Source organism: Dermochelys coriacea, chromosome 7 (genome assembly GCF_009764565.3).
Source record: "Dermochelys coriacea isolate rDerCor1 chromosome 7, rDerCor1.pri.v4, whole genome shotgun sequence".
NCBI classification, from domain to species: Eukaryota; Metazoa; Chordata; order Testudines; family Dermochelyidae; genus Dermochelys; species Dermochelys coriacea.
Window position 1 is genome coordinate 31,225,265 of NC_050074.1, and position 21,674 is coordinate 31,246,938.

Genomic DNA, 21,674 nt, shown 5'->3' on the forward strand with positions numbered 1-21,674 from the left:
GCCCAGCCTGGAAGTAGGCAGCAGCACTTCCCTATACCCTCCTATCTGGATGATCTCAGCCAGCTGCCACCAGAACTGGAGAGAGAGAGGGAGAGAGAGAGAGAGACTGGCTAGCTCAGGGGAGTGTGGAGTGTGATTCGGGGGTCTTTCCCCTCTAGGGGGCACTGGCTGGGGGATAGGACATTCTGCCTTTCCCTGCTTTAACCCCTTCCCCAAGGCTACATGAGCTCTAGGGGAATCCCCATGCCCCAGAGGGGGGCTGGTGCACCCCAGAGACTCTGATGGGCCTGGGGCACCATCCCCATGCTAAGGAGGATGAGGGATACTGGGTTCCCCCAGCTCTCTGGCCTGCATTGTCCAGTCTTACTATGTGGCAACCCCTCAGCCTGCCCTCTTGCCCCAGGGCTGGATACAGCACTAGTCGCTCATGATGATAATACAGAGGCCTCTGCCCCATCTCCCCTCCCAGAACCAGGGAGAGAAACCAGGAGTCCTGACTCCCTACCCCATGTTCTAACCACTGGACCACACACACACCCCTCAGGTAGAGAGGGGACAAAATTCTGGGTTCTATCCTGGGCTCTGTGGGAAGTGGGGGTCTAGTGGTTAGATCTGGGCAGGATCTTTCCCCAGTCAGAGCTGGGCAGTGGATGGGGGTGGCCCTGCATACCTATGGACATCCCATTCATGTCTGGAGGCATCAGCCATAGGGGTCCTGGGATGCTGGGACCCTGGAGACATTAATCCTGGTCTCGGCCGGCCCGAGGGCAGCTCAGCCCCTAATCGGCTCAAGGAGGGGTGAATGGCTAGTTTGATGGTGAGGCCTGGAATCCCAGCTGATTAATTGTATTCAAGTTGCCAATAAGCTGGATAATCGGAGCTGAGTGGCGGGAGTGCCTAAAGCTTTGAGATGCAGCCTTCTCTCACGCCATCCCAGCCTAGGATTTCCCCTGTGGGAGCCCATGGACTATGGATGGATACTTCCCACCAACCCCATCTGTCCTGAGTCCCCTCGGCCTTCTCCCCACAAATTGCATTAATCCGCCGTGCCCCAACCCTGTGGGAGACTGAGGCCTGGATAAGGTGATAGATGTGCCTGATGTCACACAGTAAGGTTGTAAAATCAGGAATAGAATCTACACGTCCTGATGCCCAGCCCTGCTGCTGTAACCACTAGGATTCCCTCCCTACCCAGAGCTGATAGTAAACTTTTTTATTATCATCATCATCATCATATTCTTTGCAACTGCCTTGGCTGGTGGAATGAACTAGGCCAAGGGTGCGTGAGTCAGGGCCTCCCCCAGCCGTCCGTATCAGTGGATAGTGCTGGGGAAAGGGCTCTGTGCTTCAAGGAGGTGAAAGGTGACTCCAGGAGCACAAGGTGCTGCCACAAGCCAGCCTGACTCACTGAGTCACCTCCTGCTGGCCAGGGGCTGCTGTCATGGTCTCAGCTCCTGCCTCCACCCCCAACTTTAACCCCTAGACCCCACTCCTTGCCCCGTGCTGAGGATAGAACCCAGGAGTCCTGACTCCTAGCCCCTACCCAGAGAGTGGATTGCACAGTGTGGGGTACCTCACCCTTAGCCTCAGTTTACCTGTTCTTAATTTCACCCCATTTTTTCCTCATTTACCCCCCATAACACCCTCTTTTCCTGCCCTTCCCCCTGTCTCCATTAGGATGGGGCTGGCATTTGGGATGATTCCTTCTGTAGCAGGGCCATGGCCCTTCAAACCCCCTTTGCAAACAGGAGACCCAGCAGCTGGCAGCCAGAGTTGGAGCTGCCTGCAAAGCGGGTGTGGGGCGCCACCATGTGTGGCCAGGCAGCAGTGCTGGGCCTGCTGCAGGGTCCAGACCCAGCCCAGAGTAGAGAGGGAAGGGGGATGGATTGATAGACGGGGATAGGCAGGCAGGTGGAGAGAGTGACCTGAAGAAGAGCCCTGTGAAAGCTTGTCTATTTCAGGTTTCAGAGTAGCAGCCGTGTTAGTCTGTATTCGCAAAAAGAAAAAGAGGACTTGTGGCACCTTAGAGACTAACACATTTCAGCAAGGGAAGTAGATCTAAAAAGAACTATTGCTCCATGTGCCCGTTTGACCCAGATAGGTGGGCCTGGGCCTAGACAGATAGTCATAGGCAGGGGTGGAGGATGAACCCTGCTTCCAGGAACCCCTGCCCCCCCGATTATTCCACCTTTGCCCAGTAGGGGAGTCTCCCCCCGCCCACAGCAAGTGCCCCCGGCGCATGTAGGAACTGGCATACCAGGCTAGTTGGGCTCCCACGGCTGACCAGTTCTATCTGAAAGACTACAACTCCCAGAACCCTTTGCGGCCCACAAGCTCGGCCTCCCGGCCACGACCTGGCCCATGATGCTTGGTGGGTGGGGCTGGAGCCGTTGAGTTGAGTCTGTAGCTGTGGTTGCTGGGAGAATGGCAGCCTGGTCTGGGACTGGGCAACTGCCCCAGGCAAGGGGGCGCTGAGTCAGAGAAGGAGGGGAGCAAGAGAGCTGGGGAGTCAGATTGCTGGTGGGATTGGTGGGAACAGGGTAACTGCCTTTAGGCATTCTAGGGGGGCTGAGGCCGTACAGAGCCCAGGAGCTGGGTGGGAGCAACTAGCATGGATCCAGGGGGAGCAGATTCTCAGCAGCCCCTCCCTAGCGCTCCTGGGAGAGGGAGCCGGAAGTCTGGGAGTCGAAAGAGGCACCAGGACCAGGTTAGAGCTAGTCACGATTTCCCCTGCCCCAGACTCTAAACTCTAGCCGGTCTCCTCCCATGGCTGAGCCGGTGACACCTGTCTCCGTGGCCAGACTTCTTGCAGGGGTTCCCCCCTCCAGTTCAGGCTTGGTTGGGTGGGGGTGGCAAGAGCTGACAGGAACCCCTCTCTAGGGGTGAGTTGGGACTAGAACCCAGGAGTCCTGGCTCCCAGCCCCTCTACACTAACCCATTAGACCCCTCTCCTCTATCAGAGTTGGAAATAGAACCCAGGAGTCCTAGCTCCTAGTGGCTCATTCAGCCCCTTTTACTGATGCTGGTGGTGGTGTCGGGTGTATGTGGGGTTCCCTCAGGGATGAGCCCCCACCACTCCCTCCATTCTCTGTCCCCCATCTCTTTCAGAATCCAGATGTCCGTCTGTCCAAAGCCTTATCCTATGTTTTGCGTCATGGAGCAGCCCAGCTGGGGCTGGAGATGGGTGCTGGTAAGTGCACCCATACTCCCAAGCATCTGCTCCCCCTGGCCTTGCAGGCAGGCTTCAGAACAGCACCTCTCCCGTAAAGAGAGAGCTACTGAACCTCAGCAGAAAGGACTGAGACGGGACCCTCTGTTTAGGTACAACCCCCCATAGCTGACATGGGATCCCTGGCCTGCGGCTGCCCCCGGCTCTCCTACCTGCCCCTGGAGCCTGAAAGGTCAGGGGGTCATCATGGGGGGCACTTGGTATTGATGCATGTGCTCCCTGCTCCTAGGGAGGTGGTGGGAGAGAGCACAGAGAAGGGGACTAGGGCTGGGCCTGCAATCCGGACTCCGGCCCCTTGCTCCAGAGGGTGTGCCCCCCCCACAGGTTACTGGGGGCAGGGGTGTGCTGACATGAACTGGCCTGCCGTCTGCTGGAGGGCCCATGGATGGGCACTGCACCAGGACACCTGGGTTCTTCAGCCCCTTAGTACCCTGTGTTGGATCTGAGGAGAGCCTGAGGGGTGTGGGAAGGGGCAGGTTATCATGTGGAGGCCAAACTGGTCTTGTCCCTCAATCAGCCCCACTGGATTGCATAGGGAGATGATGGAGTTAGACGGACCTTGGCATAGTTGGTCTAGGGGGGTGGGAGATGGGGTAGATCAGGTCTTGGCCTTGCCAATCAGGGGAGGGATGGGTTAGAGTATGTGTGGACAGGTTAGGTCTAGGCCTTACCGGTGGAGGTTGGAGGGATGAGTAGGAGCTGCAAGGGGGTGTCAGTCTCGGCTGCACTAGTTGGGGGTGCAAAGGGGGTTTAGATCTTGGCCTAGCCAGTTGTGCGGGAATGGGGTAGGGTATGCGAGGAGGGGCAGATCTCACCTATCTATCTCCCCTCCCCAGATGGGTTCCTAGACGTGGCTGCCCTGCTGAGCCTGCCCCGCTTTAGGGGGGTCTCTGTGGCCGATGTGCGACACGTCGTGGAGACTAACGAGAAGCGCCGCTTTGCCCTGCGCCCCCACCCTAGTGATGGGCGCTTGCAGATCCGTGCCAACCAGGGGCACTCACTGCAGGTGCTGGGGGAGGGGTGGCGGGCAGCAAAGAGGGATCCCTTTTCTGGGGAAGTAGCAGGGGGAAATTGAGTGGAGTGGGCAGGGGAAATCCTACAACCTGGGGCCCAGAGTGCAGGGGGATGGGTCAGAGCAGGATAATCACTCTCCCAGGATTAGGAGGAGTCAGGGGGCAGGACAAGATCCTTGCTTCAGGGAATGGGGGGGCAGGGGCACCTGGGACATAAGAAGGGGCAAAAGAATGGGGTTTGGAGGGATGCCGAGAGGCTGATGGGGGCTAAGGAAAGCACAAAAAGGGACTCTAGGCCAGAAACCCCATTGTGATATCTCTCCATTCCCTCACCAGCAGGTGTCAGAGCTAGAGCTGATCCCACTTCTGGAGCCCACAGCCCTACCCCAGACCATAGCCCATGGCACTTACCTGCGGCACTGGCCGGCCATTTGCCGGGGGGGCCTTTCCCGCATGGGGCGCAACCATATTCACCTAGCACCTGGGCTGCCCGGGGATGGACCTGTCCTCAGTGGTGAGTGTGCATGCTGTACTGGGGAGAGAACCTAGGAGACCTGCCCCCCCCGTCTCTGGTGCAGTAATGGGGAGCTCTCTTTGGGGGTGGAGGGCTGTGGTCCCGAGGGACACTGGTGGCTCTGTGTACAAAGCCCAGTCAACTGGGGGGGATGTGGGTGGGTCTGAGAGTTGCTCCCCATAGCCCGCTTTTGAGCACCTCTTTGACTATTGATCCATAGGGATGAGGCAGGACTGTGATGTGGCTATAGTGATTGATGGGCCCCAAGCACTGGCAGGTGAGTAAGGGGACGGGACGGGCAGTCTCCGGTGGAAACAAAGAAATTTCCTTAGCCCTTCCAACTGAGGCACCTTCTCAGCAGCAGAACCCAGGAGTTCTGGCTCCCAGCCCCCTCCTCTAACCAATCCCAGTCCCCACCCTGAGTGGAGGATAGAACCCAGGTGTCCTGGTTCCCATGACCCTGTGCCTGTGCATTGCTTCCCCATGCAGATGGGATCCAGTTCTATCGCTCAGCTAATGGTGTCATCCTCACACCGGGTGATGCTGAAGGCCTCCTGCCTCCCCGGTACTTCCAGAGAGTCCTGCAGCTCCGGCCTGACAGTAAGGGTCTCCCCCACCCTGCCTTGTACCTTCTCGAGGGGAAAGGAGGGGGGGCAGCTTGGCACTGGGGGTGGGACAGTCTCTGACCTCTCCATTACCCCAACCCACTTGAAAGAGGGGAAGGGACTTATCCAAGGTCATACAGCAAGTGGGGAGTAGGACTTAACAGTCCTGATTCCCACTACCCCTGTTCTAACCCACTAATTTCCACTCCCCTTCCCATGCTGGGGATAGAACCCTGGAGTCCGGGGAGTCACTGTAGAACCCTTCCACAGTGTCACAGACCTGCTCAACATGGTGAGAGCTTGGTTTATTACTCTGTGTTTGCAGTCCCAGTTAATATGCCTGGCTGGCAGCTCGTGGCAGAATCCAAGTAGCTGTGGTTTTGATCCATTCCCAGAGAGTGGCAGAGAAGTGCCCATGAGCCGCTGTAGGGTCCTGTTATTCCCTAGCATAGTTGGCAAGGGCAGACAGGTTCAGGAAAGCCAGATTCTGCCAACCCGTTTCTGAATCCTTTTCTCTTTCAGGGCGATTGCTACCCCTTGAGTGACCCACACAGAGTCCAAGGCCATGGCATGGAGGAGAATGAGGCAGGAGAAAGCAGTGTAAAATAAAATCCCTATTGTTCCATCTGCTGCAGGCTCTTTAATCGCCTCTCTTCTGGATTTGCTGCACTTGCTTCCCCCCTCCCCCACTGGGGTAGGGGGTGCTGGCTGGGGACCTGTACTCCTCCTCCCATAGAGCACATGCAAGAGTGCTGAGGTGGCAGGGAGCACGAGAAGGGATGGGTGGATTAAGGGGTGGCTTGGGCTGGGGTTGTATAGGCCATTGTGATGTGGTGTTGGGTCACGGTGTGTAGGGAATTTGAGGAGTAGCAGGTTTTGGGCTGGCTGGGTTGGTTAGCTGAGTGTGTATGGAAACGTGGAGACTGGGGTTGTGGTGCATGGTGGGGAGTGACTTGGGAATGTGTGTGTAGGGATTGGTGGGCTGTGTTGTGGGTAGGAGGGAAGGGGGGTAGGGGACTGTGTTGTGTGGGTATGTTGGGGGTAGGTGGTTGGGATGGGTGGGTGAGGGCTGCTCCCTCCCTGGAGGTGGGGCCAATATTAGCAGGGCCCATGTTGGTGCCTGCTGCCCCCTGGTACCCAGCAGGGGATAGGAGCAGTGCTGAGTGCTCACAGGGCCTCATGGCCTCCTGTCAGCTTGTAGAAAAGCTCCTCGTCGAGGCCCCGGCCCTTGTCGGTGGAGCGGGTGGACAGGAAGATGTACCCCCCGATGTACTCGTGCACGATATTGCACCTGGCTGACACACAGCTGAATGCCACATTGATGTGCTCATCAAACTCAATCGCCACCTGGGAAAGAGGACAGTAGTGAGGGGCTGGTTGGGGAAAAGAACACACGAGACCTAGCTCCCACCTTTTAGTGTTATTAGGAACTGGGGAACCTTTTGGGGAAGAAGTAGCCTGTACCGGGGGAAGATGGACTCCACCTTAACCAAAATGGAACCAGATAGCTGGCATGTAAAATTAAGAAGGTTATAGAGGAGTTTTTAAACCAAAAGCTGGGGGGAAGCCGACAGGTATGGAGGAATGCACAGCTCGGCAGAGACATCCCTTAGGGATGAATTTATTCAAGGGCAGACTCGATATCCTAAGATTGAGGATAGGAAAGAAGTTGGTAAAGTACAGATAGGAGCTAGTAAGCAATGGTCAAACATACAAGTCTCATTTAAAAATAACACAGGAAGGCAAGTGACTAAATATTGACAAAATGTACAAGGGCTTATATACTAATGCTAGAAGTCTAAATAAAAAAATGGGTGAACTAGAGTGCCTGGCATTAAATGAGGATATTGGTATAATAGATATTACTGAAACTTTGTGAAATAAGGCTAATCAATGGGACATGGTAATACCAAGGTATGCAATATATAGGAATGACAGTAGGTCACGCTGGTGGGGGTGAGGTGACACTACATGTTAAAAAAAAAATCAAAGATGAAAATCAAATTAATCAAACTACTGTAAAATCTCTATCAGTAGAAATTCCAAGCTTGAATAATAAGAGGATAGCAGTAGGAATATACTACTGACCATGAGAGTGACTGTGATTGTGAAATGCTAATGGAGGTTACAGAGGCTAAAAAACCAGAAATCACAGTAATAATGCATGATTTCGACTATCATATTGACTGGGTAAATGTCACCTCAGACTAGGGCTGCGGAGATGACACCCGTAAATGACTGCTTCCTGGTGCAGCTAGTCTTGTAACCCACAAGAGGAGAGACAATTCTTGATTTAGTCCTAAATGGAGCACAGGATGTGGTCCCAGAAGTAACTATTGCTGAATTGCTTGGTAAAAGTGACCATAATGTAATTAAATTTAGCATCCTTGTAGAGGGGAAAATACCAACCCAACCCTCTCCCTCCCCCCCCCCCCATGGTTACATTTAACTTTAAAAAGGGAAACAACACAAGAATGAGGATGTTTGTTAGATGGAAATTAAAAAGAACAGTCACGGGGGTACAGTGTGGCCTGCAGCCAGCATGGAGACTACTTAAAAAATACCATAATAGAGGCTCAGACTAAATGTATACCCCAAACAAAAAGAGACATGGCTAAGCAACAGCATACTGGAGGTGAAAAGTCAGCCTTTAAAATGTGGAAGTCAAATTCTAATGAGGAAAATAAGAAGGGGCACAAACTCTGGCAAGTAAAATGTACAAGTGTCATAAGACAGGCCAAAAAAGAATTTGAGAACTAACTTGCTAAAGATGCAAAAACTAACAATAAGAATTTTCTTAAGTACATCAGAAGCAGGAAGCATGTCAGACAATCAGTGGGGCCACTAGACAACCAAGGTGTTAAAAAAGCACTCAAGGAAGACAAGGCAATCACAGAGAAGCTAAATGGATTCTTTGTATGGGTCTTTGCAACAAAAGATGTAGGGGAGGTACCCACATTGGAGCTATTCTTTTTGGGTGACTAATCGGAAGTATCATCCCACATAGATGTGTCAATAGAGGTGGTTTTGGCACATATTACTAAAACTAAACAATATTAAGTCACCAGGACCAGATGGTCTTCACCCAAAAGTCTGAAGAAAGTCAAATATGAAATTGCAGAACTGTAGTATTTAACCTATTGCTGAAATCAGCCTCTGTAGCAGATAACTAGAAGATAGCTAATGAAATAGCAAATTTTTAAAAAGTCTCCAGAGGCAATCCTGGCAATTACAGGCCAGTAAACCTAACTTCAGTATCAGGCAAATTGATAGAAACTATAGAAAAGAACACAATTATCAGACACAGAGATAAATACACTTTATTGAGGAAGAATCAATATAGCTTTTGTGAAGAGAAGTCATGGCTCACCAGTCTGGTGTGATGATTAAGGGTATGGAATGGCTTCCATACAAGGAAAGACTAAAGATTAGGGCTGCTCATCTTAGAAAGAGAGACAACTAAGGGTGTGTGTGAGATAAAGGTCTATAAAAATCATGAATGGTATGGAAAAAGTGAATAGGAAAGTGTTATTTACCTTTTCCCACAGTACAAAAAGCAGGGGTCGCCGGATGAAATTAATAGGCAGCAGATTTAATACAAACAAGAGGAAGTACTTTTTCACACAATGCACAACTAACCTGTGGAACTCATTGCTATGGGATCTTGTGATGGGCAAAAGTATAACTGGGTTCCAAAAAGAACTGGATAAGTTAGTGGTGGATAGATCCATCAATAACTATTTGCCAATATGACCAGGGACATAATCTCATGCTTGGGGTGACCCTGAACCTCTGATCGCCACTAGCCAGATGGATCACTCCATGCCTCCCGTGTTCTGTACACTCTGGCTGAAGCTCTGATATGGGCCAGTGTTGCCCAGGATACTGGGCAAGACAGATTAGGGCTTGACGCAGTAGGGCCGTTCTTATATTCTTAGAATCAGTTACAAGATAACAGGGTTAGAAGAAATAGCCAGCATGGATTTGTCAGGAACAAATCATGCCAAACTCACTTAATTTCCTTTGTGGACAGGATTACTGGCCTAGTAGATGGGGTTGGGGGAGCAGTTGACATGGTCTTTCTTTATTTTAGTAAAGCTTTTGACATAGTCCCACATGACACTCTCATAAGCAAACTAGGGAAATGTGGTCTAAATGAAATTACTATAAGGTGGGTGCACAACTGGTTGAAAGACTGTCCTCAGAGTAGTTATCAATCATTCACGGTTGAACTGGGAGGATGTATCTAGTGGGGCCCTACAGGGGTCAATCCTGGCTCCAGTACTATTCAATATGTTCATTAATGACTTGGATAACAGAGTGGAGAATATGTTTATAAAATTTGCAGATGATACCAAGCTGGGAGGGGTTGCAAGTACTTTGGAGGACAGGCTTAGAATTAAAAATCACCTTGACAAGTTAGAGAATTGGTCTGAAATCAGCAAGATGAAGTTCAATAAAGGCAAGTGCAAAGTACTACTCTTCAGAAAAAAAAATCAAATGCACAATTACAAAATGAGAAAGAGCTGACTACGTGGCAATATTGCTGAAAAGGATGCAAGGATTACAGTGGCTCACAAATTGAACATGAGTCAGCAGCTGCAGAAATGGTTATTATTCTGGGATGGTGCAAGAGCGTTGCATGTAAGATATGGGCAATAATTGTCCTTCTCTGCTTGGCACTGGGGAGGCCTCAGCTGCAGTACTGTGCCCAGTTCTGGGCACCACACTTCAGGAAAGATGGAAACAAACTGGAGAGAGTCCAGAGCAGAGCTATAAAAATGCTAAAAGGTTTAGAAACCCTGATCTAGGAGGAAAGGTTAAAAACACTGGGCTTGTTTAGTTATGAGAAAAGACTGAGGGGACCTGCTAACAGGTTTCCAATATGTTAAGGGCTGCTATAAAGAGAATGGGGATCAATTGTTCTCCATGGCCCCTAAAGGCAGGGTAAGAAGTCATCCTTAATCTGCAGCAAGGGAGACTCAGGTCAGACATTAGGGAAAAATTTTCTGACTAAGGGTAGTTAAGCTCTGCGACAGGCTTCCAAGGGAGGTTGTGGAATCCTCATCACTGGAGGTTTTTAAGAACAGGTTCAACAAATCACTTGTCAGGAATGGTGGAGGTTTATTAGCGCAGTGGGCAGGACTTGGTGACCTCTCAAGGTCCCTTTCAGCCCTACATTTCTGTGATTTTGTAGACCCCACTTGCCTCCCAGAGCTAGGCAAGAGACTCCAGGAGCCCAACCTCCACCATGCATGGGCACTGGAGCGGAGAAGACCCAATACAATCATGTTTCCTAGGGCATTCCCCTACACCCCCTCTCCCTGTGCCAGACTCCATGATGGCTTGGCATTGCTCTTTATAGGCCCCAGCATCCCCTTCCCTGCACTGACCTGACGGATGTCCCAGTTGACATTCCACTGGCGCATGTTGCTATACCGCCAGGTTTTCACCATGTCTCCCACGCCCAGGTCGATTCGGATCAGACGATTATTGGCGATGCCCAGGATCTCATCCTTCCTACTGCCCTTGAACCTGTGGAGCATGGAGTGGCTGGGGGTCTGGACTCCTGGGTTGTATTGCAGTTTGGGGGTGGGGAGTGACAGTCAATGGATTGGAGCAGGAGGGGCTGGGGGGTCAGGATTCCTGGTTTCTATCCCTAGCTGAGTGGGGAGAGGAGTGAGGTTGAATGGGTTGGGGGTAGAGTGGAAGGGCTGGGCGTCGGGACTTCTGGGTTCTATCCCTGACTCTGTAGGAGAGTGAAGGAGGGTCCAGTGGTTAGAGCGGGATGGGGGGGGGTCAGGACTCCTGGGTTCTACCCTTGGCTCTGTGGGGAGGGGTGCCTCACCTGACCACAAAGTAGGAGATGCCGAAATCAGGCAGTGACTGCCAGGCCTGGATAAACCTCATCTTGGCCTCGGTGAGTGAGAGCTGGGCCACATTCTGATGGGCCTCCAGGATGCGCGGGGTTAACTGTGGGCAGGAGACATGGATCAGTGTTCCAGGCCTGATCACTGCTTGGATGGGAGACCTCCTGGGAGATTGGAGGGTGTGCTTCCATCATAGTCATTGCTGGCCCCATTACCAAGTGCAGCCGTAGGGGGTGCTGTGCTGCAGGGGACAGGGCAGGACGGGGGGGGCACTGTGCTGCAAGGAGCAGCGTGGGGGGCTCAGTAGGGGGTGCTCTGCCCTTGCAGTCCTGGCCCCATTATCCAAGTGCAGCACTAGGGGGAGCTGTGCAACAGGGGGCATCTCCTCTTGCAGTCAGTGTTGACTCCATCCTGGGGCCATGGGTACCGTGCTTCAGGGAGTGGGGCAGGGAGCTCAGTAGGGGTTGCTGCCCCAACCCCCACCTACTTGTTTGGGCTTGAATTTCTTCTGGTAGCGTGGGGACACCAGCCACTGGGTGCCTACGGCCTCGGCATCGGGGGCCGCGGGCGCATCAGGACTGGCTCTCTGAAGCTGCAGGAAGGACAGGATGTTCTGCACCTCAGACTGATACGTGCTGTCTGCCATGGTCCGGCCCTTGGCTGCCAGCCGGCACCCTGCCATCCAGCGGGCATACTGCTGCTCCTGCAGTGGGGGAGGAAGGGAAGGGAGGGAGTTAAAGGAGGGGGAGGCACTAAAGACCCCCAGCTGGGACCACCGTTGCAATGCATCTCAGTAGCCAGACCCCAACAGCACAGAGCCTGCAGCCCCTTTCTAGAGGATAATCCCATTCACCCATCAATTCACAGTCCCTTCCCCCAGTATAGCCCCACTGCAGCCTTCCCTTTATGGTGTAATCCCACTGCCCTTTCACTCCCCACAACCCTCTTCCTACATGGTACAACCCCAATGCATCCCCCAGTGTGACTCCCTAGGGTATAACCCACCCCACAGTCTGATCCCACTGCTGTCCCACAACTTACATCCTCACAGCGCAGGTACACCTCGCTCATCCCCTCCGGAGATGGCACCAGCAGTTTGATGCAGAACTTTTGGCCTGAGATGTTGACATCCGGTACCACCTCACAGCCTGAAATTGGTGGCGGGGGGAGTGGAATGCAGTATAATTGGTGATTAAAATGCTTTATTGTGTCTGCAAAAATACCACAAAATCCCATGGGGCTGGGGGACAATCTCTCGCCTCTGTGTTGACCTATGGAACTACTTGCCACAGGAGTTTTAAGGAGGCCAAGGCTTCAGGGAGATTAGATCCGGCTGTTAGTTGATGCCAGAGACCATTGACTGGCTGTGAATGGCAGGGGCCAGAAAAGAAAATCCTGTCCTTTTACTTTCAGTTAACTGTGGAGCTCCCTGCTACTGGCGTGCAAAGGGCCCAGAAGGTTGGAACAGAGAGGATGTGAAAGGGATTCCTTTGCACCCTGGGTGCCGACATCAAGAGACCCTCATGCTGCAGTTGGAATATACATGGTGGGAATCCCGCCCAGAGTTGCCTGGTGAGGGGAGCTCAGTGTTGTGGGAAGGCTTATGCTCAGTTCTCTGAAGCAGCAGACTTTGTGCGAGTTGGGACACAGCGGGCTGGATGAGCCCATCCGTCTTATCTGGGTGGGTGTGGGGAGAAGAGATGCCGGGGAGAGGGGATACCATACTCACCCTTGAGATTGAGCTGCTGCACGGGCTCACCCAGGGCCTCCTCGCGGCTCTTGTAGTAGGAGATGGAGGTCTCTTTGAACACCACCCAGTGCTGCTTATAGCCCTTCAGTGTCAGCTTGCGGGGCCTGTGGAGGGGGGCGTCAATGCCAAGGTGGAGGGGGCACAGTTGGGCACGCCCAGATGTGGGAGACACACAGTCTCCCTAGGATCTTGAGCTGTGACATGGGGCGGGTGCAAGAGGATAGCTTGGAGGATGGGGTTAGGCATGTTATTGGAACTGTGAGCACTAGACCCCACGTTGCTCCCAGAGCAGGGGAAGAACCCAGGAATCCTGACTCTCAGCCCCCGCCCCCAAAGTGAGGATGAGAATCTGAAGCTCACCTGAATATCCGGAGATAATCCTTCAGCTCAGGGATGGTGGTGAGATTTTCCTGCCAGGAGATTAAGACACAGTCACCCTCTGCTACTCCAGTCCGACCCCCCGATGCCCCTCAATCCTGCCACCTCCTGATATTCCAACCCTGGATCCCCCAACAGCACTGCTGGTGCCCCTCACATCCGCCCCTTACCAGCATGTCCGAGGTTGATGTCCCCCCCTCCAGCTTGATCTGGAGGTTGGACAGGGCTGAGTCCAGGTCATCCATGCCTTGCTCCCCGGCTGGCTCTGTGGGGTCAGCACTCAGGGAGAGCTTGTTGATGTGATACTGGAGGGCAGGGGGAGGCAGGTTAGTTGGGGAAAAGGGGGAGGCAGATCTTCACCACCCCACCCACCCAGATAGCCGCCACATGGGATTGGCCACTGGCTTGACCTGGGAGGATGGATCCTTGTTCACCTGGGTGGGAGAGCTCCAGAGGTAGTTAGTCCTGGTCCCACTGGGTGACCTCTGGGGAAGACAGACCCCAGCCCAGTTGGGGGTGGGATGTGGAAATATATCAGGTAAGGGTGCTCCATAGCAGGGAGGGGCTTGATCCCCACTAGGTGGGAGTGCTTGGGGGACAAAGGGCGGGGGGGCAGATGGATCCCAGCCCAGCCGGGTGGGAGGGCTCCAGGGATGGTTAGTCCTGGCCCCACTGGGTGAGCACTGTGGAAGGTAGATCCCAGCCTGATTGTGGGGTATGCGGGGGTGTTCCATGGCCGGGGAGGGGATGGATCCTGGCCAGTTGTGGGTGCTTCATGTGAGGGAGGGAAAGGGATGGCTGTGGGGGGATCCCTGGTAGGTGGGGGTGGATTCCAGCCCAGCGGGGGTGGGGGTAGATCCTGGCCTAGCTGGGGGTCGGGGGCAGAGGTCCAATACCTGCAGCGCAGCAAAGACCATCATCTCCTCCTCAGTGCTTTCGGTCTCCTCCAGCAGCACGGCCCAGCGTGCCTGCTCGTAAAGCTGGGTGATGCGCACTGCGTCGTACTGCAGCATGGGGGACAGGAAAGGTGGATGGGGGTTAGGGGTCAGTGGGGGAAATTAAGGGGGAGGAGCAGGGAGGGGGTGGAACAGGGGTCTGGAGGAGAGTTGGGTCTGGTGGAGGGAAGGAGGGGTCCTGGGCTCCAGATCCAAGAAGTCAGGGTAGGTTTGAGCGGGGAAGGGAAAGTCTGGGAAGAGATGATGGGGTGTGATAGGGGTTGGAGTAGCCAGGACAGGCTGGTTGTGTTTGGGGAGTGAAGGATGTACAGGAGACCCCAGGGGAGGAAGTTTGGAGGGGAGGGAGGCACACAGGGGTCCCACCTTGGGCTCCAGGTCAAAGAAGCTGTAATATTTGAACCGCAGCCAGAGCTGCTCGTTCTCCCGCACGTCCTGCTGCATCAGTGACCGCGAGGAGCTCAGCCACCTGGAGGGAAACACGAGAATTGTCATATTTGTAAGAACAGGTGTGACTCAGTTTCCCCACACACTTGGGATTGCCACCCCCTGGGTGGGAAGGGGTTACTTTCCTCTCTAGGGCAGGGGAGACGGGATGGCTGCGGGTCTCTCTATCTGGGGGTGGGAATGTACCATCAAGAACTGTCCCTAGGCAGGGAGCCCTGAAGCAACACTGAGACTCCCGCCGGCCAGTCAAGGGAGGCTAAACATGTGTGACCAGCACCAGGCAGCTGGAGATCAGGGGACAGGAGGTGGCTTCAGCCTGGCCCACTCTTAGCCCGGCAGAGCTCTGTGGGCTGGGGAGGGAGAGGGCAGTGTCGCCGCAGAGCGTGAACCCTCGTGCAGATGCCCTGATCCCAGCATGGAAGGGCTTTGGCCTCCATAGCTGGGGAGAGCGCAGCTGGTGAAAGCACTCCCATGTGGGTAGAAGCTGCATCCCTCGGCAGGGGTTGCGGGAAGCTCTGCCAATCAGGCCTGGGCTAGGAACTGGGCTGCCCATATAGCACTCATAAGGCAAGTCAGGGTTGGCTCTCCCCATGCCCTGTCGCTGTAAGGACGGAAGGTCTGCCCACTGTGGGGTGTCCCCCAAGGGCTCAGCAGCGATGGGGAGGGAGGGTTCACTCTTGGATACTAAGGGTAACACTCCACCCTGGTCTAGGACCTCGGCGAGAAAACAGGGGAGACTGGCAGGAGCCTAGGGAACGGGGCAGGTGGCTGCCAGCATGGACTCCAGGCTGAGCCTGGCTTTCCATGCTGTGCTAAGGATGCCATGATGCTGGGTCCCAGGGGACTGGTAAACACTGGCTTGCTCTGAACAGGCTGCACTAGGTCACTGCAGGGCAGTCAATGCAGAGGAACCTCTGGGGAGAGATAGAGACACATGGGGGTCTGGAGTCCAGGGCCCCGCCTAGATGTGCTGGAGTCGTGGGACTCATCCTAACTCCATGGCCTGGCATGCCCGGGTGCCGTTAGAGGTGACGGTATAAAGGCTGGGGGTACAGAGTGCCCTGGAAATCCGTGACAGGACCCAGCTGTGGTGCTTCCCCCAGGCATAGGGCCAGCAGCCGCAGCTCTCTGCCCCCTCCCTGTCAGCTCTCCCAGTGCCCCTCAATCCCAGCCTGCAGCCCCCCTCTCTCCTCTCACCGGCTATTGATCTGGGCCTTCTCCATGAGGTTGCTGGGCCGAGGCATCTTCAGCACGTGCTCGGGCCTCAGGCCGGTCCAGCTCACTGACAGCATCTGGTAACAGGCCTCAGTGGTGGGGTTGTCCAAGAAATGGGCCGGCATCCCCCGAAATGGCTGCTGCTCCACACCTGCGGGGAAAGGGAGGGCTTCTGCTCTGTGCACAAGGGGGGGTTAGTGGCGCCCAGGCAGAGGCACAGCGTCAGGTGCACACACAGCAGGGCAGCCTCTTGCACCAGTGCTTGTGCTCACTAGTGCATGTACCTTCTGGCACAAGCACACAGGGGTGCTCTTACATGCACTCACACTAATGCACTAGCACGCATGCTCACCCCAGCACTCGCAGGAAAGCACATTCACATGCCCCTGCCCACCCCCTTTGCCCGCACTCACTGGCTGGCAGCACTATCCCGCTTAGGTCAAAATCATCCTCTGTCCCCAGCACCGGCCCCTTCCGCTTCTTCTTGTCCTTCTCCTCAGGCGCCTGCAGCAGTGACAGCTCCTCGGCATGCCGGATACCTGAGGTGAGGGGATACAGGGTGAGGGAGCTCGCCAGTAAGGGGGCCTTCCCCCATCTTCCCCTTATTCCATCTGTCTGGGCCTCCTGCCCCTCTCCCCCAAAAGCCCCATCCCTCCTCCCTGAGCCCACCCAGGCTTTTCTCCCTACTTTTCCTCCCCTCACCCTCTTGTGCCCCCCTACACACCTCCCCGACCCCTGCTCCTCTCCTTACCGCTCCCTGGGTCACCTCCTCACCCCAGACACTGGCCCATCTATGCTCCTACTCCCCACTTGGGAAGGGGCAGCCTGGGGAGAAGAGCCCCAGGCGCTAGGTAAATGTGATGTCACTAATTTGTCATGACTCCCCATGCACTTTTTCCAGACCACTTTAAGCCTGCCCCCGGCCCCACACCTCCAAACCCCCTACCGCTCTGCACCCTTTGCCTTTCCCTCCTCCACAACTCCTGCCCCTCCCTGATGCTCACCCTCAATGTCTACCCCCTGCATCCTTCTCCTCCCTGGCCCGTCTATGCCCCACCCCCACCCAGGCACTCACTCAGCACCCGGCAGATGCCAGCCACAGCACGGAAGACGGGCTCAGAGAAGCTAGCGTGGACGCGGATCATCCGCCGATTGGGCAGCTGCAGCCGCACCGGCTTGTGCTGAGGTGTGTACTGGAGACGGGCATCTGCCTGCAGCCCGTACTTATCCAGGGTCCAGTTTGTCTTGAGCAGCCAGAGTTTCTTCTGCTCCCACCAGAGTGCATGGTCTGACCAGTTCCGCTTCTCCTCTGGGGGCAGAGCACAGTAGTTTGCACAGGGACCTCTTGTCCAGCACTGAGATGCAGCCACTTCTGGGGTAGGGCATGGGGGCTGTTTATACAGGGACCCCAAGCCCAGCGCTGAGATGTAGCCAGTGCCACCTCAGGGTGGGATAGAGTAGGTAGCTCCCAGTATAAGGAAGATGCTGGAATCCCAGGAGCTGAACTGTGCAAGACACCCCCCCCCGCCCCCAAACCAGAGCCATGGCTACTGGGGCAGGGTCCTGGCTTTCCCATGCTAACCACTAGGCCCCATTCTCTTCCTGGAGTTGGGAGAGAACCCAGGTGTCCCGATTCCCAGGCCACCCTTCACTAAATCCTCCCTCCCCTTCCAGAGCCATGAGTAGAATCCCTAGCCCTGAAGGCTATTTATAGCCATAGACTCTGGCTAGCTGGCCCCTTATCAGCCTCCATCCAGGGTATGGGCCTCACAGTCTCCAGCTGCAGCTACAGCTTCTATCTGGCACTGCCAGGGGAAGGTCCCCTAACCACATAGACCGGCCACAGGAAGACATGGCACAAGCCCACCTCATGTCCTGGGCAGATAAAGAGACACTTGCTGTTGGATTGGTCCCTGGGCGCCTCCGCCACCAGGCCCCAGGCCCCTCCCTCGCTGGTACTGAGTGAAGAAGGGAGATGCAGGCAACAATGTAGGGGAGTACAGGACAGAGGGAAGCACATGGGGACAGACAGATGGATGGAGGGGGATGTGTGGGACTGACCAAGGGATCACTAACATCTAAAGAACAGACAACTGGGCAGATTAGAGCCCAGACAGGCATTCCAGGTAACCCCCATGCCCACAGATGGCAGGTGCTTGTTTCGCTGACAGAGGGCAATTCTGGGGTAACTGAGGGGGGAGGAGGCAGTGCCCAAGCCAGACCCCAATCCTGCACAGAGTAAGAGGGGAGAGACAGGAACTGAGGGTGGAACTAGGCGATTGGGAGTCACTTCCCTGCATCAGGGCCATGACTCAGCCTGCATCATGTGAGACTGGCAGGAACAGCAGGGAGAGGGGGTCTAGAGGTTAGAGCAGGGGGAGGACTCCTGGGTTCCATTCCCAGCTCTGGGCTGGGGGTGGGGGGGGGGGGGAGAGGGAATTTGAGGTGCCCTAGGGTAAAGGATTGGGAACCCCCTCTGATGCTAAGATGCGATGCTGGGAATCCCACAGCAGGAAGTTGCTGGCTACTAGAGGGGAAGTGCAGGAGGGAAATTAAAGAGACAGAACTCCACCATCCATGCAGGGGTTCACCCATTGTGGGGAGAAGTGTGTAAAGTGGGGAGGGGATTTAATGGGAGAGGACACCCCTCCATGTAACCCACAACAGCAGGGGGGACCCCACACTCACTGATCTTATCCACAATCTGCAGCATGATGCCCCCAATGTGTACATCCCCGGTGACTCGCAGGGTGAGGGGCTCAGCCTCGGGCCCCAGCTCCTCCACAGCCACTCTCAGCTCCCAGGAGGCATCGATGTAATCCCCGCTCGCCGTCTTCAGTCCAGCCATGGCGAGCCCTGGAACGAGTGCAGCGCAAGGGTCAGGAGGGAGACAGGACACCGGAGTTCTGTGCGCTCCTGTGGAAAGGGAGCAGGGTCTAGGGGGTTAGACCAGGGGGCTGGCAGTCAGGACTCCTGAGTTCTATCCCCAGCTTCAATTGTCAGTGTAACAAGAGTGGCGGGGGGGGGGGGCGGCTTGTCCCTTTCCCTCTCTGTAGGTAAGTAGCGCTGGGGTGGTACAAGGGGATGGAGGGGTGAGGATGACGCCACAGTTCAGCAAGGGACATGTTCCACCCCTGCCCATTGCAGGGAGGGAGAGGATTTGCCTTCCCCCAAAGCATAGGGTGGAGGCAGAAATAGCTGGACCACTGCTCCCATACAGCAGCGCTAGGCTTGCCCAGTGTTGTGTTCAGGGGCTGCAGGGCACAGGTACACAGGCGAGGTGGGAGCCAGGGAACCTCAGTCCCAGCAGGAGAGAGGTGGTGCTGGGTGGGCCCCCGGAAGTCTATCCTGCAGCTGACCAGGCCAGAGAGCCAGGGTCAGGACTCATGGGTTCTATCCCCAACACTGGGAGGGAAGTGGGGTCTAGTGGGTTAGAGCAGGGAGGGCTGAGAATCAGGACTCCTGGGCCCATTGCTGACCATAGTGGGGTCAGGGGACACACCACCAATCCTTCCCAACTCAATAGTTCTCACTCCCCAACCAGAGCTGGAGACAGAACCCAGGGATCCTGACTCTCCATCCCCCAGGTTGATATACAATCACAGTTTACCCCTGAGCCCTAGCTCACAGCTGAAGACCACAAAGGCTGATACAAATCAGCAGCTGGGTAAATGCCAGGAGCCCCGGAAGTAGGGTATAGAGCCAGGCACCCAAAGAATGAGGCCTGGCCCCAGGGACAGCCCCCCACATCCTTTCAGCTGCCCAGGAGGAATTCTCCCATAGCTTGGTAGGAAGTGCCATGCATCTAGCTAGATCACACCTCCATGCAGCCCATCCTCAACCTGCATCCAAAATGGGGTCCCCTCTTCCACTTCAGTGTAGGATTGTGCATAAGGGCACATGGCAAATTGGTGGGGTGGGACCTGCCACGGCATTGTAAAGCGGAACCTTCCACCTCCACCCACCACCGCACAGCCAACCCCTTACCGGTCCAGATGTGGGCTCTGTCCAAAGCTCCCGGAGCGGTTAGCTCAACTAGCACGGATAGGGATCCAGCGTGGACTCTGTCTCCCTCCCCAGTGTGCCTGCTGTCAAATCAGTCCAGCCCGTTGCTCTAGCCCAGGAAGTTTCCCTTACCCGCCCCCCCACACTTCACTTCCTCTCAGCCCGCCCAGCACTGTTTGCTCAACAACTCCAGGGCTCTGCATTGTGTTTGCCTGGGGCAGGAAGTCCTTTGCATCAGGGCCCAATGTCAACTCAGGCACCTGCTTTAGAGTAACACACCCACACTGCTGTGAGCAGCGTATAGGCCCTTCCCAGTAGGGACTCTCTCTCACTTTGTACTTGAAGCACCTAGTACCATGGTGGCCCTGATCTGAGTTATGGTTTGTGCAGCACCCAGCACAACAAGGCACCCTAGCTCAAGCCAGGGGGGGCTGCAGTGCTTGGCCCCAGGGGAGGGCCACCCTTTATTAATCCACAGGACAGAGAGCAGCTATCGGAACACAAAGGGAAAAGGAAGGGAGTCTCCCTTTGAATTTTCCTCTGCCCCACTGAGCAGTACATGGTGAAAACACAGGCAGTGGAATTCAGGGCCACATGATTCCATTACAGGCCAAAGGTTCAGAAAGGATTTCAGTTCATCCGGGGGCTCATCAAGCAGGTGGCAAGAACGTATGAGGGAAATGAATGGGAGCAGAATGCTGACAGGTGTTCAGTGGGGGAATGTGTCCTGCAGACAGGACCCCAGGGTGCCTTGAACCTTCCTCTGATGCAGGAAGCACTGGTGGGAAGACTGGACTCACTGGGCTGATTTGGGTTTGCAGTTCTTATGTTCCCACACCACCATTGGCCACTGGAAGTTGGGAAACTGTTGAGAAGCATCCAGCTGTACATGGCAACTGTGTTTGGAGCAACTGTGTTTGGAGTGCTACGGCACTTATCACTTCTCCCACCCCAGCACGTAGGTGTCTTGCTTCCCTAATTGCCCTTAGGTCACATGTTTTGGCAGAGAATGCTGCAGTCCCAACTCTTCTCTAAGCCATTGGACCCCACTCCTAAGAATGGAGCCCCAGGAGTCCTGACTCCTAGTTCTGCTCCAACTGACCCCTCTCCTCCTAAAGTGAAGTGCAATCCTCAAAGCTTGGCTTGTCAACATAAGACTGCCAGCCCGTGCAGTCCATCAGCACAACTGTGGGAGAGAGGAAGGAGGAGGAAAAAAAAAAAAAAAGAGCCTTGATCAAAGTTAACACGCAGGGCTCTGCTGAACATAGAGCTGAGTCAGTATATCTGGCAGGAGAGGGGAATGGGACTGGCTGCATGGAAAGAGGGAGCATGTCAGACCACACTTGAAGTTGGGGAAAGCTGATAGGACAAGCTAGAGAAGGGAAAGTTTGAGCTGGGTTGGGGGATCAAAGAGGTATTTAGTTCCCACCTGTCTGTCCTAAACCCTCCTGTAAGGAGAGAGGTGCAAGATTTGGCCAGGCCAAATGCAGAGGAACAGCGCACAGCATTTTGGAGACCATTTTGGCGCATCATGCTGGGATCTGAACAGCTAAGCCTGTGTCACAGTGCTAGTTCCTGTTCTGCAGCAGAGCCTCCTTCCTGCCTCTGTGGGTGCTGTATTTATAGCAGCAGAAGCTCTGTTCAGGCACAGCTTCTGCAGAAGGGGGATGGGGACGCAGCTGCTAAGGTCCCCTG

At 54.9% G+C, this 21,674-nt stretch overlaps 2 protein-coding genes across 7 annotated transcripts; one reads left to right on the forward strand and one right to left on the reverse strand.

Moving 5' to 3' along the window:
- Positions 1–98: 98 nt before the first annotated feature.
- TRPT1 (tRNA phosphotransferase 1) lies at positions 99–5,988 on the forward strand. 6 transcript variants are annotated; one of them, XM_043518147.1, is made up of 7 exons: positions 99–2,707; positions 3,109–3,190; positions 4,066–4,235; positions 4,579–4,756; positions 4,977–5,033; positions 5,246–5,356; positions 5,884–5,988. In XM_043518147.1, the coding sequence occupies exons 1-7, from the start codon at positions 2,612–2,614 to the stop codon at positions 5,904–5,906; spliced, it is 717 nt and encodes a 238-aa protein (XP_043374082.1). In that variant the 5' UTR covers positions 99–2,611; the 3' UTR covers positions 5,907–5,988. The 6 variants fall into 6 exon arrangements, with proteins under 6 accessions (XP_043374082.1, XP_043374085.1, XP_043374087.1 ...); XM_043518150.1 differs by having other exon boundaries at positions 99–2,460; XM_043518152.1 differs by having other exon boundaries at positions 2,427–2,447.
- On the reverse strand, positions 5,652–20,177 carry FERMT3 (FERM domain containing kindlin 3). The gene is made up of 15 exons (XM_038409786.2): positions 19,962–20,177; positions 18,663–18,830; positions 17,050–17,283; positions 16,388–16,513; positions 15,957–16,125; positions 14,679–14,781; positions 14,256–14,363; positions 13,530–13,664; positions 13,342–13,391; positions 12,961–13,085; positions 12,273–12,379; positions 11,719–11,934; positions 11,210–11,334; positions 10,755–10,896; positions 5,652–6,708 (listed from the first exon to the last, which is right to left on the reverse strand). The coding sequence occupies exons 2-15, from the start codon at positions 18,820–18,822 to the stop codon at positions 6,529–6,531; spliced, it is 1,980 nt and encodes a 659-aa protein (XP_038265714.1). The 5' UTR covers positions 18,823–18,830; positions 19,962–20,177; the 3' UTR covers positions 5,652–6,528.
- Positions 20,178–21,674: the final 1,497 nt, after the last annotated feature.